This window comes from Xiphophorus couchianus, chromosome 20, assembly GCF_001444195.1.
Source record: "Xiphophorus couchianus chromosome 20, X_couchianus-1.0, whole genome shotgun sequence".
Classification (NCBI taxonomy): Eukaryota; Metazoa; Chordata; class Actinopteri; order Cyprinodontiformes; family Poeciliidae; genus Xiphophorus; species Xiphophorus couchianus.
Window position 1 is genome coordinate 11,564,008 of NC_040247.1, and position 18,558 is coordinate 11,582,565.

Here is an 18,558-nt window from a genome sequence, read left to right on the forward strand (position 1 = left end):
AACTCTACTATTTTAGGGAAACCAAGTCAACAATATTCAATGGTGACTGCAGCTGTTTTATGTGGAGTTAGCTATAGCAGCAGTTTTTTGGTGCATTTTCTAGATTGTAAATATTCCTCAGTAGAAGAGCAACACAACTTGTAAGGGTCTTGCACAAAATACTGAAATGCATATCATGCATTTTGTTTTTCTTAGCTCTAAAATATCTCAGTTGAGCAGCAGAATGCTCACAGTCCAGTGGGCACAGCCATTTTCAACAGCCTGTACTTTTAAACTTTAAGTTTTCCTCATATTCTGATTATGCTGCATTATTTTAGGCTGCAACAACTTTTTTGTCTGTGAGCTTAAACTTCACTTCCAAATTAAAATCAGCAAAAGAAAAGGACCTGCGGCCATGCAGGACCACGGAGTCTGAATTATGTCTAGTGGACTAAAGTTCCAACATCTTCTTCTGAATTATTAAAGTTAGTTGAATACATTTATTTAAAACATCTTAGCAGGAGCTGCACATTTGTACTAAGTCAAGATTGAAGGCAATCACCTTTTTATAATCAACATTTACCTCACTTCAGTCACTAAATGTGACTTTTTAGATTTTTACCTGTCAGGAGAAACTCTACCCATAAAGCTGAATGTTACATTGCCAAGCAAAGTGTGTTTTCATGATACTTGGAACATAATGGCCAACAAATTTAAGGCTTACTTTCAACAAATGCTGCTCATATTTTCCAAACGTATTGTGCAGCAGTACTCGCTAATGCATGATCTTGAGCTATTTTTCAATTTAAGCTTTGGAAATTGTAAAGCATTTTTAAGAGATGCATCATGTTTACTTACATTGTCTTGAAAATAGGGCTGAGTGATAAATCAGTTTTAATCAATTAATCTAATTTTCTGTTTGTAAAGAGTTTACCTTTTTTTAAAATTATTTTTGAAAATCTGAATTTTTTATTATTTCTTTTCTCATTTATTCAAACTTTGAATTCAGGTCATTTGCCAGAAGGAATGACTGAAATATTTCATTTGTAAATTCTTTTTTTTAGAAATATAAATATTAAAAATTGGATTTTGTATGGAAAAAAGATCTGAGATTTTATTTTTGATCCATATCGCCAAGTCCTACAAAAACAACAATGTTTCCAAGTATGAATGTAATTTATGAATATTTGGTCTTTTTTTTTTTCAGAACTGCCAGCTGAATCATCGGTAAAATCTCTCCACACCAAAACTCTGTATGTGAGAGTTTTTCCAACCACCGCTGAAGCTTAGATCAACCCAAGCCACTTAAAGAACATTTGTCTTTGAAGCGATCCCTTTAGCTGAGTTTTCTACCCCCCCCCCCACAACGATGCAAAAGAAGTAAATTACAGTTTAAAATGTGTAGATCATTTTTTTATTGCTTTGAAAAACTTGATTCAAACGAGGTTTATCTGTCAAATTCACTCAACAGCTTGACTTCAAAACACGTCCATGTTTTAAAAGATGTTTAAATTCAATGTGTTAAACGGCGTCCCATATATATGTGTTAATGAACCATTCGGGTGTAGATTTTTGTCCCTGACTACATCTTATTAGACTCTCACATTCATCCGTCAGCTGAGTGACTCACAGATGCTGGATCTGCTTCTGGTGGGCTAACAGTTTACACGCTTCACTTGAGGATCTACCCACCACGTCTGCATGACTCTTCCTACTTACAGGGGAATAAACCTTGGATAGATCCTCTGCTGCTGACAGAAGCTGTCATCACCAACTCCAGATTGGAAACAGTTTGGAGCAAAGTGAGAAACTCTGAAATTAATGTCAAAGGTTCATTCATGGCATATTAGACTATTTTTTTCCCAGTAACTCATTTGAGGAAAGGTTCCAGGAAATGGTCTAACTCGATTAACTGTCACTGTTACCGATGGCTGATTTTCTTTATTATGGTAATGATGCAGGTTACTTTGCTTCATGGCTTATTTGCAGTGTGCTTAGTCCACAGTAATTATATTTTGGCACATAATTGCAAAAGGAATTTGGGCCATTGTGAATTTAACAGATAAACCTATTGTGCTCGTTACAGAGGGAGTTCTCAGACAATGGAGGAGGTATTTAAAGGGTGAAATGGATTTTGGGGGCTGCTGTACTTCAAGGACACAAAGGGTTCTGTCATTTAAAAAAAAAAGCAACGAATGGATAATGTAATATTTTAAGCGACAAGAAGAATAAATCAAAGGTGACTAAGAATCTACATGTTCTTTTCTTTCTGTTCTCAGACTTTCCAATGGCAGAGGGAGACACAATGTGTGTGGGACTATGCAGTCTGACTTCATTGCAGTATTATAAAAATGGGCCTCACTTTTATTATTTAGGCTGAGATGTTTTGACCAACTTTGATTTATTTTAGCATCAAGGTCAGAGAACAAATACAATAAAGTAGATTATAGAAGCTCACAGCAGTACAGACAAATATGAATATGAGATTTTGGGAAGTACTTTGCTTTCTTGACTTGAATTAAATGGGAAAATGCTCACATTTATTCCCCAGTAATGAAACTACAGCTTGCAACCACATTGCTTAAAGTGAAGAATACTTCTAACCTGGTGCTGTATAAATATACCAAGACTTTCCAACCATCACAGCATATCTAATGTTAACATTTGTAAGACAACTTCTTAGAGTAGCAAGTTAAAAATGTTCTTTTCATTTTTTTGTATTTTATTCAGACTTTTTCTAACATACCAAGGGTGCCCAAATACAGAGTAGTGCACAATTAGGAATGGAAGGCAAATAATTCATGGTTTAACATTCTACCCCCACAGAATCTGAAAAGTTTGCCTGATTCAATATTTGGTGAAACTGTTTTTTCAGTGTGTCTCTCTACCCTCCTTACAGATCTAGAGGATGACATTTTTGCCCAATTTTCCTCCACCCTCGTCTCAAATCTTTCAACAACTCAGTCCATCTTCCCTGCACTTAAAAAGATGCATACCTATGGCATGATGCTGCCACTACCATGTATCACAATATGAATGTATATGCGCTTAATATGTGCTTTCAGTGAGTCAAATAATTGTACAGCATATTTTCACTGGTTTAGACGAAGCACCCTTTGCACCAACCATTGAATCTATTGTAATTTTCCTAGTAAAATTTTACATTTAATATAATCAATTAAAATTTTAGAAAGCTGTATAGCTTTTCTGCATGGGATGGTAATTTTGATGTATACTTGTTCCACTAGGTCATCCTGCAGGTTCTGTTTGATACCCTGACTTTTTTTCTTTAGTTCACTTCCACCTTATCAAAAAGAGGATTGTTCATTTAAGACATCATTATGTTCTACTAAATGGTTCTGCAAAAAAAAAAAATATATATATATATATGACCAGTAATTTAAAAAAAAGAACACAAATACTTTGATATCCATATTTGGTTTTTCACAAAATGCTAAAGTGGTAATAGCTACCACAGTAAGACCAGTCAGTGTCTTACTGATGTTTTGCATATGTAGAGATCCAGCATCTTTGATTTTGATTAACAGAGTAGAGGTGGAGGTAACTGCTGAGGGCACTGCTGCTCTGCTGCTTGTAATTATCTGTGCAATAGCAGACTACAAATTGATAATTAATTTACATCCAAATTAAAACTCAGTACAGTATTAATCGTCTATTATGCTAAATCTCATAGCCATTCATCTCCTGCAGCCTGCATCACCACCAGCATTGTATCATAAACTGATGCAGTTCATGATGTATCACAACATCCACAGTTGGACAGCAGAAACATGCATTTTTTGTTTGCCATCTCTTTCTGACTCTTTAGTACAATCAGCATCCCTTAAGCATTCCTTTGCTAAACTTCAGTGAACAGTGACTGCCAAAAAACAAAGTTTAGCTGGAGCTCACAAAAGCAGCGGTGTTTTCTTAAAGATGTAGGCCAGTAAGGCATGTTTGCGGCTAATCTGTGTTGAAGAAATATGTGCTGCGTAATGGAAAACTAAATCAATTTTCAACTCCCTGCATGTTGCCTACTACAATATGACAGCTGAAAATGTACCCTAAAATAGGTGGATAAGCGGATCAAAGTAGACGTATAGCAGTAGTAATTTCAGATGCAAATAGTGTGAGGTCAGGGTTAATAAAAGAATGCAAAACTTATTTAAGTTACAAGCAACAGGCTTGCTGGATCATTGAAAAATGGAAAAAAACCAACAGAAAAACTATTTAATGGGTTAAACCCAGTCAGCATCTTAATATTTTTTGGCTTGTATTCCATGGTTTACACAGATTTCCTATGTTGATTTCTGGCACATAGAACTTGTTTCTTTCCTAAATGTTATGACGCCTTAACATTTTTATGATTTTTATATGTGTATGTTGGAACAGATGATTGTGGCGCATTCAGCCATCAGGAAATTAAACCCAGTATAAGTAAGTTGTGCTGAGCTTCACAAGTCCCTCCATAAAATGTTGCTTGATTCTGTTAGATGTCACACAAAGAAAAAGTATATTTGAGCTGTTGCATTAAAATACGATCACTTGTTCTTTCATTTAACTCAAATGTTGCCTATCAGAAACTTACAAAACATTACGTCCTCATTATCTGAATTTACTAAAATTATTCAAAGGCATAGTAATCTTATGTAAACTTAAAAATTTATTGAAAGTAATGCAAATTTGCTTAAAAAACTCATAATTTAACAAATAAAAAGTATTTTGGTTTTTCTAACTGACTTAAAACAGAAGTTTAGCGTAATTTAATAATGTAATTTTTCTTTAAAAAAATGATTTTTTTTCCGCACATTTTATTTTTATAAAATTTGTGAATATTTGAAGTTTATAAACTAAACTTCAAATAAAAACCAGTTATTTCTGAAGTTATTTTTATTATTGGAGTTATTTCTGCACTTTTCAGCAAAGATATTGACCTTGGAGACATAACAAACGTGAAAGTTGTTATGTCTCTTGCTGTTGATTTGCTGTTTGAACTCCTTAGCCATTGGGAGGTTGAGTTTAATGGGTCAAGTTGACAATTTAAATAATTCATGATGTGCTTCAGCACAGGAATATAATATTATTTATGAAATAACTGTATGTACTTTTAAAAATGAAAACATTTAATTGAGGAACATTTAATTCTTTACTAATTCTTTATTTTCAGTTGTAAAAAAAACACTGGAATAATGACACTTAAATTTCCTAAGTTTAATGTAATTTGGCATTCTTCACTCTCCATATCATGCAGGGACACTTACAGCTGGTGAAGTGTCATATTCACGTTGTTCCTCCAAATAGAGCTCAGTAAGCCATAAATAAAATGTTTTCATATAATATTTAGCATGGCAAATTTTTTTTTGTCTACTCTAACATATAACTGTTAGGTGTAGTTCGTTTCAACACTGTTGGCAGCCATCTTTAAAAATGTGAGCCACCTGTGAAGTAATTTGTGTGTTTGGATTGCCGGGTAGCCCTGTCAGTAACACTGGGCAGCTTTTGAGGAATATTTTCAAGCTGTTTCTCCTCAAAACTCAGGTCAATTTATAAACAATAGTACCATGTTTGTTCGCGGTCCAATTTAACGCGGTCCAATAATTTTGTTAGCTAGATCAAGTTGGAGGCGGCAGGGTTTATAAAAGCAAACAAACGCAATATTAAGTAAAGAAGAACGAACGACAATTTATTTTTGGAAGTTAGTAGTTGGGGTTCAATTTCATTCGAAAAGAACAGAAAACAGAAACTCCGTAGAATGACGTAAAACTATGAAGAGTTGACGGAAAGTTACCGCTAACGACCCAAATTCACTCCATGCAGGCCAAGTAGGTGTAAAAACTGCCAAGGTAAGGAGCCAAATGTTTTCGCATGACATTAACGCTATTAAATTTATGCCTTGTTTAAAACGACCAAATCCGTTAAGAGACAGCAGTGTTGTTAAACCGAACTCAGAATTAAATAAACAGCGCGGTAAAGGAGAATAGTACATCCGAACTGCTATTGTTTGACCGTTTTCGAGTACTTAGTTTAAAATGTTGTTCAAATAACTTAGAATGGTGTTTCACAACAGTGTGCGTCGCGGTGATCGTTGTGACGACATCAGGTGGGCATTTTTAAGAGGGACACACATGTGGCTTTGGACAGGTTACAAACACCACTATAAGAATAATTTTACTCTATATCCAGGTCAGTTTCAAAACTACAATAAATTAACTGATAAGTAAAACATTTTACAGAGCACTTCACATGGCAAAAAGAATATGTCTTTCCTTAAACCTGGACAAATCAGCAAAAATGCAGCACTGTTTAAAAATCAAACAGCCATAAATAAAGGAAAAACTTGACAGTTCTTATCTGCTCAAACTTAAAAATGTATGTATTCATTTGCAGATGTGCATATCTTTCGTGTCTTTAAACTACTAGTCAACTGTGTCACAGTTATTTGAGCTTTTGAGTTTTTTCGCATAAGATTTTAGGAAATGTTCCCTCTGTTTTTTTTTTTTCTCGGTTAAACTTAGTAAAGACATAGCGCACATGGTCCAGTAAGTTTTTCAGATAGGCTCTAATGATACTGTGCTCGTCTTCCACATGTAGACGTAGAGAACATCTGTACATTAAAAGGAGCTGTAAAGTGGACAGACAGCTCGGCAACGCGCGTCGTGACTTCACAGGGGAGCTCCAATTCAGCGCTCCGTCTCGATTTCTGCTACGATTCATCCCCTGATCCTCCAAATGCATTCATCATGATCCACCTGCTTCTCTTCCGGTGCCCACAACAGAAAGGTATGAAACGCTTAAGATTTGCAGATCGTCTCTCAAATATAAATGCTCCTTTTTTGCATATACATGGCGGGGTTGGTAAGAGAGCTTGGACATATTTGGAGATTGGTAGTGAGATGCGGGAGTGACACGCTGTTGCTACCCTCTCCGTCTGCTACGGTTGCCACAGATACGTGTAATTTGCTGCAGGTATGCAGTGGAGCAGAGGAGATGAATTCGACTTATTAGTTTCCCATTTACACACACATTTTGTGTAGTCATGATCCTTATTCTTGACCTTGTATTCAAAAAGAAGATAAAATTGACTTAAATTATAGAGAAAATAAATAAGGATCTCATTATCTTATGAATACTGGTCAAAGAAATCATTACTAAAAGGGAGACGAGTTGCTCTCCTCACTGTTAATAATGGGAGGAAACAACTATATATATATATATATATATATATATATATATATACTTATGGATTTAAAAACTTTAAATAGTTTTAAATTCATATTGCAACACATTTCTTTACAGATGCTCCTTGTGGAAAATATTCTTAAGTTTCTCTTGAGTTAGGGGGAAGCTTACTTTTATCATGCATTATTTTTTGCTTAATCAAATTGCTTAGGATGTGGCTTGAAGTTGTTCTGGTCATACCTATCTATGTATGCTAAGTTTTTTCTAGTCACTTCTGATTAAATACATCCTCTTTATTCAGTAAATTTTGGTGTACCCCCAGGTTGTGTTTGAGGGGTTCTGTTAGTTCTATTGTATCTACTTCCCCTGTGGGCTATTCTGTTGAGCTATAACAAAGGACTGTCAGTGATAAGGGATTAACTGATGCAATCAATCTGAAAAATGTAGTGCATTACTACTTACTGCAGATTCATCAAATTACCTTTTTGACGTAGAAACCTTTCCCACATAGGGTTACTTGGTTCACAGCAGCACGTTATGGATGCGACACACAAAGAACAATGATCGACAGCGAAAGGTGCAAGTTTTCCATTAGGGATCTGCTAATCCAAGAACAACTCTTAAATAGAAATAATTTGTAATGCCTTATATTTTGGTTACTTCGTAAACCTTGAGGGTTATATTTTCCATTATTTTAGTTAAATGTGGCCAAAATACCCAGGATGTGTGAGGTCACAAAGCATTGTTACAATAAGGCAAACAAAAACTAGTGTAACCTAAAGTGTCACATAGTAAGCATAATGTCTTTTTTTTATTGGCTCTAGTGGCCTTTATTTGATAGTTAATTGACAGGAAAGTGGCAGTTAACCCCTGGGCCACCACAACATATCTCAGTAAGCGTAATTTCTGTCAGTAAATGTTGAAAGTGTTATGTGCCTGAAAACAACTGGTAACCAATCATTTTATTCAGGTAGACTCTAGAGAAACCTAATTACCTTAGGATTGTTGTATAAAATAGTTTATGCAATTGTGAGCAATTCAGAACCATTAATTACCACTACACCCTTAATGCTTCCTCTGTCATTCTCATATTGTGGCAGTGTCGGAGTTAATTTCATATGACCAATTCTCACTGCAACAATCAGAAGCGACACCACATGCATTATGCTCCTTACAGATTCCCTTGCCAGATGGATGAAAAATCATGCAGTAATTACTTCTTGTGTGCTTTCTCTTTCTTGTTTTATTTCACTCAGCTGCTTGAATAAAAGCATCATAGGTCTATGGTGGCATAATTATAAAAAAAAAAGACTATCGCTGTCTAAACCTATTTTTAAATGTTTTTAATTTGATCTGATCTGAATTTTCAAGAAAATGGAAAAATAGAATATAAGACTATAATAAAAGTTTCTTTTATGAAAACTCTCAGGTCGTACTAGTTTATGTCCGCTATATTGTTTACGTACACACCTGCTGTGGTAATTTTAAACATGTAGACTTTTTTTTTTTTTTACATATTTAACATTCCCCTGCTGCCTTTAGCAATGCTGTGTTAACTTAGCTGATTTGTGAATTTTACTGAAAGTGGACTCTTTACTCTTGTAGGATAAACACACATTAATGGGCTTATAGTGAGCTGTTTGTATTTGGAGTATCCAGGTCAAACCTTGCTCTCAACAAAACCCTTGGTAGAACCAAAGGAGCTCTGAACATTATATTTTAGAGGAATTATATCCAGCAGTAATGTAAGTGACAAACCTTTTTGTTTTGCACTTTCCTATGAATGTTTATTTAATGAATGTTATCTTTTGTATGTTGGTTGGATTTACTTTCATAGCTTTAGGCTTAAAATTCCTGCCATGTGTGAGACACAGCAGGTACTTAGTTCTCTCCTGCTGGCATGCTGTTTTTACTTTTTCTAAGAATTTGTTGTTTCTCTTTTGGGTGTCAGAAGAGTGGGTGTTTTTGTAAGGTTTCATAGTGGAAAGGTCTGTCATTTTTTTGACAGTGAGAGCTTACTGTTTTGTGACACAAACAAATTTAATCATGCAAATCTTTACATAATGTAATTTTTTCTTAAAAAATGATTATCAACTAAAATGTTTGAATCTGAATAAATGATCAATCAAAACTAAAATAGATCAAAATAATTTCTTTATAGCTGTAATGGAAAGACAGGACATTTCTATTAGTCACTGATTTATTTTGAGAAGGAGTGTGATTGACTCATGTTTGTTTTGTTTAGAGTAATTAATGATTTCTGTGGGAGTACATTTTTCTTCCTAGGATAGTTGTGCTTAATAAAACTTTAAAGGTTAGCATATAACAGAATAGGAATGCTACTAATTAGCATCTAGATGCATGTATCATCAAAGAGTAATACATTGACATAGAACAAGTTTGAAGGGAAATATGTTTATGCAATAGGAAGCCACTTATACTTTTAAACTCTTTCATATTGTGTTTAATATTACACAAAACCCTACAAGGATTTAGTTTAGAATATAAATGTTTTTCAAGGTCATATCACCATTCTAAAATCTCTTTACGAATTATCTAGACTTTCTCTACTATCATCTGTTGTATCATTTTGTGTAGTATTTGAAATGTGAAGCTGGTTTGGATCTGTCTGTAAAATACCTTTAAGCTGAAGATGAACATGGGTATTATCTAGGAGATGAGAATCTAAGCCTTTTGGCTACATGGTAATAGTTAGGTCAGTGACTTGCTAGGGAGTCACAATAATGCTGTATTAAACTAAGTGTGTGAAAGTGCAAAGAGACTGGTGTGAGCAGGAAGTGTAGAGCCATCATACTGCAAATTTAGATCATAAAAGCTGCACATTTTTGGCTCCTAAAGCTAATTAGTAATGGAAACATTTGGATTAAATTGTAGCCACCTCAAAGATTATGTCTTGAATTTTCTCTAATTGCAATTACTTAATTTATTAAATCTCTTTAAATTATGTTATCTGTATTATGTCAATTGCAAGGTAATAATATTCTTCTAAAAGGTTTTCCTACAAAGGTGCTATGGGACAACTGTTAGGAAAAATAAGGGGGATAAAGGGGACAATTAGTTATAAAGTGCCAGATAAAAATGTAAGAATAAAGCATTTCAATAGGGCACTAGATCTCCTGAACATGCTTCTGCCTTATTTCCGTTGCTCATTTCTGCATAAATACTGAAGTATGTATTTTAGCATGCTATTTGGCTACAGGGATTCAATCATATGTCAAAGATTCCCATTTTCTATATGCATGGGTGTACGCATCTTTCCAAGCTATCTTAATGGTCACAGTCTTTTTTTAGATTTTTGATGGCGATGTTGAGCTATATAATATCTAATAAAGCGTAGCATATGAGTGTCTATTCTGTTATGCTTTGAAAGCCAAAGGGAAGAAGTGTGGTTTTTTTTGTTTCTTTATTGAAAGAGTCAAACTGATGTGCCCCATTGCACTGTGGGAGGAAACAATTTGAGGACATTGTGGCAGGCTGGAGTAGGCATCTAAGTATAGTTTTGTGTGTGCGCTTATGTGTACTTGTGTTGTGTGGTTGCTTGTGTGTGTTTGTAGATTTTGGGGGTATTGTCTATTTACAGCTCAGCCTGTGGGAGACGTCCAAGTCCAACAGAAAGGGCAGGGGGGCATGGGAAGACCTCCACTCTGTCTCATGTGTCATCCTATTCTGTTAAGACTTTAAGCACTGTGTCTGTGCACATTGTGTATTCGTTAGTGCACACATGCTGTGTTGTGTCAAGGTTTTTAAGAATAGTCTCGGTGCAGAAGTAAAATAATACAAAACTCATGAGTGCGTAGGCATACTTAGATCTGGGGAATTTGTTTAACAAGACTTGAATTTTCCTTGTAGTTCCTGCTTGTTTACAAGGCCAAATACTTTTTCTTCATCTCATGGTGACTCATGGTTGTCAGGGACGGCAAAGGAAAAGAGAAGAAATGGCTAAGACACAAACTTTTATTCTTTTTTTACTTTTACTGAAGAATAACGGAGAAAGTATGAAAGTGCGCTGCCGTGTGTGCTAAGGAATGTCAGTGTGGAAAAAGTATTTGCCCCCCAACAGATTTTTCTGTTCTTCCTGACTAACTTTATTTATTAAAGAAAAAATCTCCAAACTAACCAGGCTCTTTTTAAAAAGTGTCTCTCATTAAATCATGATGTAATTGTGATTATTCAGATTTTTTTAAACTAAAGTCAAATAGTTATGTAAAGCACACAAACATGTCCACTTATCAGTGACTCAAATGGGGGTTTTGTAGTAGCCTAGTCATAGTCAAGATTCAAATCTGATTGAGATGCAGTGACTTTGGCTTAACGAGGCTGTTATGCATAAAAACAGTCAATTGTGGCGGGATTAAAACAACTCTGCAAAGTTGAATATAATATCTGAAATATTATTTCATGGCAAAAATAATTTTTTATGTAGCGACTAGTTGCTTTACACTGCTTTTTCCTTAAAAACAAAATTATCATTTGGAAACTGCATTTACCCAAGTTTTCATGTGATATTAAATTCAGTAGAGGATAATAATTTCTCCTAGCGCTGTTCCTTTCAGTCCAGAGATCCAAGGTTTAAATCTTGACAGCTTGCTGTTTGTGGAATTTTCTGTGCTATTTTTTTTATTGAGCAAGTACAGTTTAGTATTGTTTTCAAGTAATGACTGTCTGAGACTGAATTATAAGTATTATCATAGATAGGCCTTTCAAACAACATATCAAGCTTTGCATACATTTTTTTGTGTGTGTTTTGAGCAACAGTTAAAATATTTCACCAAAAGTCTTGCGGATCATGAGACTTGTAAGGAGTGTTTTTATTCCGCTTTTATTCAGGCGGGATTTTGACCTTGGTAGTTCCCCATAGCTGCCAATTTTGGCGGGTCTCTTTATTTTTTACACCTCTCAGATAATTTGTCTGATGGAATAGGCCAATCAGGCCAGCTATGCCTCAGAAGGTTTACCACTGTTTTCTACATCTTAAGCATTTAGATACTGCTGAGGTTCACTGGAGTCAAAACAGCTTCAAAAATCTTTTGCCTGATTGATATTGATTTTGTCACCCATCTTTTCTGGGACATGATGTATTGCTTTTTAAACTTCATATTGTCAGACAGGTTCTGTTTAAGTGATATATTGAGTCTACAGGTGTGTCAATAACTAGACCTCAATGTGTCCCATGAATTTGATCTCACTTTAAAAAATAAAAATAAAAAAATGGTCATTCATTTGGTTCATGATTTAAGGATTAGTGTTTCACTCAGGGCAAATGATGATGACATCATTTGAAAACTGCCTTTTCTATTTACTCATGTTATCACTGTTTGATTTTTGTTTAGTATGCGTGACAAAATGCTAAATCTAAAAGGACTTTATTTAGTGATGGCTTTGTCCCAGTGACTCAGTATTAACCATTTTCAGTATTTATAACCTCTTAAAGAAGCTTTGATCCAATGTTGTGTGCAAGAACTTGATTTGCTTTGTGAGAAAAATAATCCTTTTTAGATACACAGAATGTTTTTCTATTTTTTTTAATCATTATTATTTTTTTAGATTTGTTATATTTTTTTTTTACATAGGTCCTGGTTATAGTTACAAGTGAGTCGTAAATGCACAACGCCCATGTCTTCCTCCCTGCTCCCCTCTCTCTCTTCCTCCATCTCTCCTACTCTACAGCTCTCCCTCCCTCCCTTCATTTGATTTCGAGACAGAGCTCAAATCTATTTTGTACTTTAATGGGCTTTACAACTTTTTAGCCTTTCAGAATGAGTTTGTTTATAGCAATTACAATGCCCATGCCACATGGAAAAACCTGGTTCAGCCTGCTATGTACGTCTGCTGCAAGCTCCCTTGATTATATTTAGTGTTGGACAGATAAACATTCTGCTACAACTGCCATCAGCACCAAAAGGGATACTTTGGAAAATCACAAGTGCCACTAACTTATTTTTCTTCGTTTTCTCCTTCACTGTAAGTAAATCATTTTAAAATACTGCTCTTGCTTTTCAATTTTGATGATGGATTTTGCCATTGTAGGGAGAATACAAAGGAAAGACTTCATTTGACACGAGTTTACTTTGCTTTTGAGATGTTAAAGTTGAATTTATATCTCAGTGTATGTCAGTGAAACAGGCTTAGAAGTCTGCTCTCACCACAGAAAGACACTACTCGGAGGTAAAAGGAGTGGTTGATTTGTGAATTTCTGTTTTCTGCTGCTGTTGCGCTGCAAACAGAATGTCTCCTAAGAGAATATGTGACAATATATGTGGAACAATTTTTGGAACCCCTTTTCTCTGTGTGACAATTTGTTTTAAGTTGAAAAACAAATGTCAACACAATTAATGTGCTCTGTTTTCGGAGGGGAACTCAGCTAGGTTGGAATTCAGTGGCACTTTTGCCTTTAAGTATTCTTGGAAAAAAAAAAAAGGCAACTTCTTTAAGTAGAAAAATGTTGAAGTTATTAACATATATTTTTTGTGGAATAACATTCGAAATATTCCTTAAGTGTGAGGATGAGTAAGAGTTTGGAGAAAAATTTAAATGACAGTTGTCCTCGATTAGAAATCATCACAGGATTTAGTAGTAGAAATAATTGTTTTAATGACATCAAACATCTTGACACAGTTTATTTGAACTGATTGGACACACAAATAGTTTGTATTGAAATACTTTCTTTTCATGGATGGATGCTATTTAGAGGGTGGTGCCAGTCAACACATTCTTACTTGTTGTACTGTGACCTTTAAGGATGAATCATGGATTTTGTGTATAAACTTGACAATTCAGTGAAATCGTGTAGTTTGACACAGAAATGTTTCTGATCCTGCTTAAATTTCCTGCTGGTTGCTGAAAGTGAAAATTGCATAAGACATTAGGAGGTTCTGAGTGCAACACGGAGTACTTCTTGGAGAAAGTGGGTGGAGGGTCGAGAGTGGGTGAAGTATGGGGTCTTGGAGTAAAGGAGCACTGCTACCTACTTGTGGACTGACAGGCAAGTTTTTTGACACCAATTATTTGCAGTGGAGTTGGTGTATATGGATTGACTTCACAATGAGTAGGTAAATGTTTTCCCTTACTGCTGGTGAAAACAGTCCCTGATTGAGCTTTCTCTCCCTCTTATGAATTTTCTTTGCCTTTTTCTCTCAATTCCCTCTTTAACAACAAGTTCTCCTCATCTCAGAATTCTTTTGCTTTGCCCTTTCTGAACTAAAAATTCTGTGTTCTTGAAAATAGATGTGAACATTGTGTAAATATGATTGTGTTGTGGCAAAAAAAGAAGTCACAAACAATGTGTTTTTTCTTGAACATAGCTGCTTGATTTAATTTTGTTTTATTACATTTTTAGATTATATTTGATGTGATTTCTGATGTGCAGGGGACATGTTCTGTGTTTTAATGTTAGCTAGAATGCTAACAACACATTTGAGAAGGCATGTTGTTCTTCAGTTCTGATAAGGTTACAAGACAGAAATATCTATCTGTATCCCGTGACAGGAAACCGTTAAAAACTGCTCCTAAAATAGTTCTTTTAAGGTACAGTTAAAGCAACGTCTCAATCCCTGCATCACTACAAAGTGAATAGTGGAAAAACCCACTTGCCACTTTCTTACACAAGTTTGAAGTAGTGAACGGAAAAATCCCTTATTGGTTAGTGGAAATAGCCCCTGAGAGGAAATAACTTGACAATGCTAATGTCGAGTTCAGCTACAAGTGTACCTCAACCATTAAAGTGCCAGGGGAGAGATACAATCAATGAACCCACGCACTGAGTGCACCACTGCTGGACAGCCTAGTGAGGAGCTACCTAAGTGCAGGTGCTCACACAGAGCTGCTGCATATGCAGTGACATTAAAATTTAGCTTTTTTTTGTTCTTATGTTTTACTTCATTTGGACAAAACAGAAATCACTAACATGGGGTGAATTCAACATTGACATTTAAATGGCAATTATTTGATGAACAAAAAAACTAAGACAAAATGTATAAGCTGGGTGCAGAAAAAGAAAATCTGCATTGCTTCCATAGCATTTAGGATTGTAAATAGCAGCCAATTGGTGCTAATCAAATGCACTTAGTTATGTGTTGTGTGTTCTTCAGTAGCATTCACATTTTTGAGACTAAACTCTATTTTTTGTATTTTTTTCTTTTTAGTGGGGGCAAACTTTGGTACTTTTTGTACTTGACAGAAAAGAGCTGCAAGATTTACACTCGTAGACGAGATCTTTGTGTCTATTGTCTATCTATGTGGGCACTGGTGTGGTTCAGGTGTTACACACACACACACCGGCTGTGATTGGAGGAGCCTGATATTCATGATGTGTGCTGTTCACTACACACATCTACTATATTGCAAATTTTTTCTCTTCTCGTGTTTTTGTGATCAGTCGGTATTCATCCAAGCAAATGTACTTGCAAGGAACACTGGGTGAAAAAGAGCAACAGAATGCAAACATTATTCTTTATTCACAACAATATATGTGATCACATCAGTCTTAATCGTGAACCTGTTATATCGCGAGTATGACTCTGCCTTTATAGTTGAATCCTGCCCAGTTCAATGCATCAACTATAAACTTGTTTTTGCTGTTACTCGTGCATAACAAAACAAACAAAAAAACCCAATATGAAATAAATAAACAAGCGATGGTTACTCTGGTGGGGATGGCAAATAAAGCCTGGCAGCCCACCATGGTTATGATACACTGGCAGAAACCTTTCTGAAAAACATATTTGAATTAATTTTCTTATGTTGTCTAACAGTTTCTGCCCGTTTTAATTTTTTTTAGTGATTGCAGGTACAGTTAGAACGTAGGTTCCACAGATGACATGGTACAAAGTTGAGCTGGTGAAGAAAAAGCTCAAGATCTGTTTAAAAAAAAAAAAAAATTTTGGTTTAAACTGCAGAAAACATCTTGTCAATAAGAGGCCTTGACATTAGTAAGCTCTTTTTCAAAACCCTTTCTAAATACCTAAATATCAATGTTGCTAGCAACTCCAATTAAGTGTCCAATTAAGATATCATAAACAGTAGTAAATAAATGCCACAGTAGAACACATAAAACTACTTTCCTATTTCTTTGAAGATGTCATCTTCAATCTAGCAAAGTCTGCTTTGAGACCCATCTTTTCCCACTCAAGCTATTAATCAACTGAAATTCTTTTGTCTTGTCTTACAACAGACAGCAATCCAAGTAAGTCAAATCAGATGTGATTTAAAGATTTTCCTCATACTTCTAAATGAGATGGATGTAGAGATGGAATGATCGAACACCTCTATTGTCTAAATGTGTTCACTGTTCAGCTTTAGTGTTCAGAGTCAGTTTCTATAGAGATAGAGAGATGGAGAGAAAAACAAACAGTACAGTTACTGCCGTATACTGTTACCTTCACTTTCACCCCCTGCATGTCTCAGCAGACATGCAGGGGGTGAAGGTGAGGTGCAATGCTCCCAAAATAGAAAATGAATTTGGGACTCTTGAAAGTGTTAATACCAAACTAGTCCGGAGGAGTAAAGTATCTTCCTGAAAACCTGCTAGAAACTGTCCTAATGAATTAAAAATAAAAATTTTCCTAAGGACAGTGTTATGTAAAATTGACCTTTTTGAACTTTACATCATGTTATGTTATTCCTGGAGTGTTGCTTTGATTCTTTCACCCATGTTTAAGAAATCCTTTAATCTCCCCTGGCCGACATTCTGGGTGTGGAAACACGTAGTCACATCGAACGCGGCTTTTTACTCGGAGCTCTTCCTCCAAGTGGAGCTTCCGCCTTGGCCATGTTTACTTCATGCTATGATTTCATCCCAGCAGTAACGTTGTGCTAGTCTGGTGTAAGAATTATTACTTGAACATGTAATAATAATTTACACAATATCAGGAAAATATGTAATTGAGTAGTAATCCTTAAAAAAGTCAATGAAATTAATAAAAAAAAATTCTGTACTATAAAATCTCTTCACCACTGTGTGCAAGATTTTGTGTCTCAGCCTCTAATAAATACACATCAGGTGTGGGCCTTAAAAGCAGTTATTGCCCCCAACTGCCAAATATATTTTGAACTAATGTATGGGTGGGGATGGTTGACGTGAAATAAAATACCACATTTTGGATCTGAGCTGCCCTTTATGATAGCAATTGTCCACATATTAATATTGTGACGATGGCAGAGATTTGATGTATTTTTCAATTTAAAAATATGTGTTTGGTGTGTTTTCTCTCCTGCCACGGTAATGATACAAATCTGTTAGTCTTTTCAGTCTCAAACAACTTTTAAAAGCTTTGAAATAATGGCTGCAGATGGTGTTGGGGTGGTAGCAAGAGGGAGGCCTTTTGAAAACACTGTTTTTGGAAGTACAGCTGATTCAGTACAGTACTGTTTTGTGTGTGCAGCCAAAGGCCTTTTAGAGAACCTGAGTCCATATTCCCACAAGTCTCCTGCAATTAATTGGAACCTGACATGTTTTGAATATTGAACCTGAATTCATTGTGCAGGACTCCTGTGGACGTTTTCTTCTCCAGCAAAGAAAATTTTATATTGACATTAAAACAAATCAATATTAGGATATTTTTATTCATTTTTCTTCTGAGTATGTTTCATGCTTTAATTTGCTTCTAAATTTAGTGATATCTAAATCTAGAGAGGATTTATGGAATGGGACTTGTTCAGTGCATCACTGTGACATCATATTACCTCAAAATGCCAACCAGTTGTGGTTACCTTGTGCTTTCCTGCACCTTTATTCCACGATTTCAATGACGGATAGCTGACTGCCATTCTACATGATTTCCATGCATTTCTGTAAAAACAGAAAGAGAAACAAATTCTAATGAACTGCACTGCATTATGCCTTTTGGTCCAAACATTTATATGTACTGCTTCCAACTTGTCTAGTTTGAGCACGAGCTTTCAAAGCTTTCTGAAGCTTTCTGAAGCGTGGTTGTTTTCTTTTGTTTTTTTGTTTTTTTCTTCTTAGCAAACTTTAATGTCCTTGAGGGCATACATACATTTTATTGTTTATTGTCTTAGGGTTTTATTTCTAAAGGTAGAGATTTAGTATCAGACACAAAGCAGCATACATAAATTAATTTGACTGACACATGATTCAATGCACAAATTTAAACATCAGTGTTTTCTTTCAAATGATTGGCTTTCCTTTGGCAAAAACATTGTTGTACAATTAAATGCTTTCACAACAGGATTTTACACCACCAAGTGATTTTATGTTTTCCTAGTTTAACTCTTTGTAAGATGTTGAACAACATCTTAAGCTTTAACACATTCATTGTAAATGCTAAAAAATAGGGATGCACCAATGTAAAAAGAAAATACCTAATATCCAATATAAATATTGCTGTTATGGCTAAAAACCAATCTTATGTACTTATGTAT

The 18,558-nt window shown here is 35.2% G+C and overlaps 2 protein-coding genes across 3 annotated transcripts in view; both read left to right on the forward strand.

The window, feature by feature from the left end:
- Window positions 1-2,229, forward strand: part of iars1 (isoleucyl-tRNA synthetase 1) — a 48,569-nt gene extending 46,340 nt beyond the window's left edge. Inside the window, exon 34 of the mRNA XM_028003020.1 lies at window positions 1,187-2,229. Coding sequence (XP_027858821.1) covers window positions 1,187-1,269 — 83 coding nt within the window. The 3' untranslated portion in view covers window positions 1,270-2,229. The remainder of the gene's footprint in view (window positions 1-1,186) is intronic.
- A 3,335-nt stretch (window positions 2,230-5,564) lies between these two features.
- The window catches only part of atp2b2 (ATPase plasma membrane Ca2+ transporting 2), a 140,333-nt gene continuing 127,339 nt past the window's right edge, over window positions 5,565-18,558 (forward strand). For both annotated transcript variants that reach the window (XM_028002213.1, XM_028002217.1), the window contains exons 1-2: window positions 5,565-5,822; window positions 6,571-6,759. The gene's annotated coding sequence lies outside the window, so the exon portion shown is untranslated. The remainder of the gene's footprint in view (window positions 5,823-6,570; window positions 6,760-18,558) is intronic.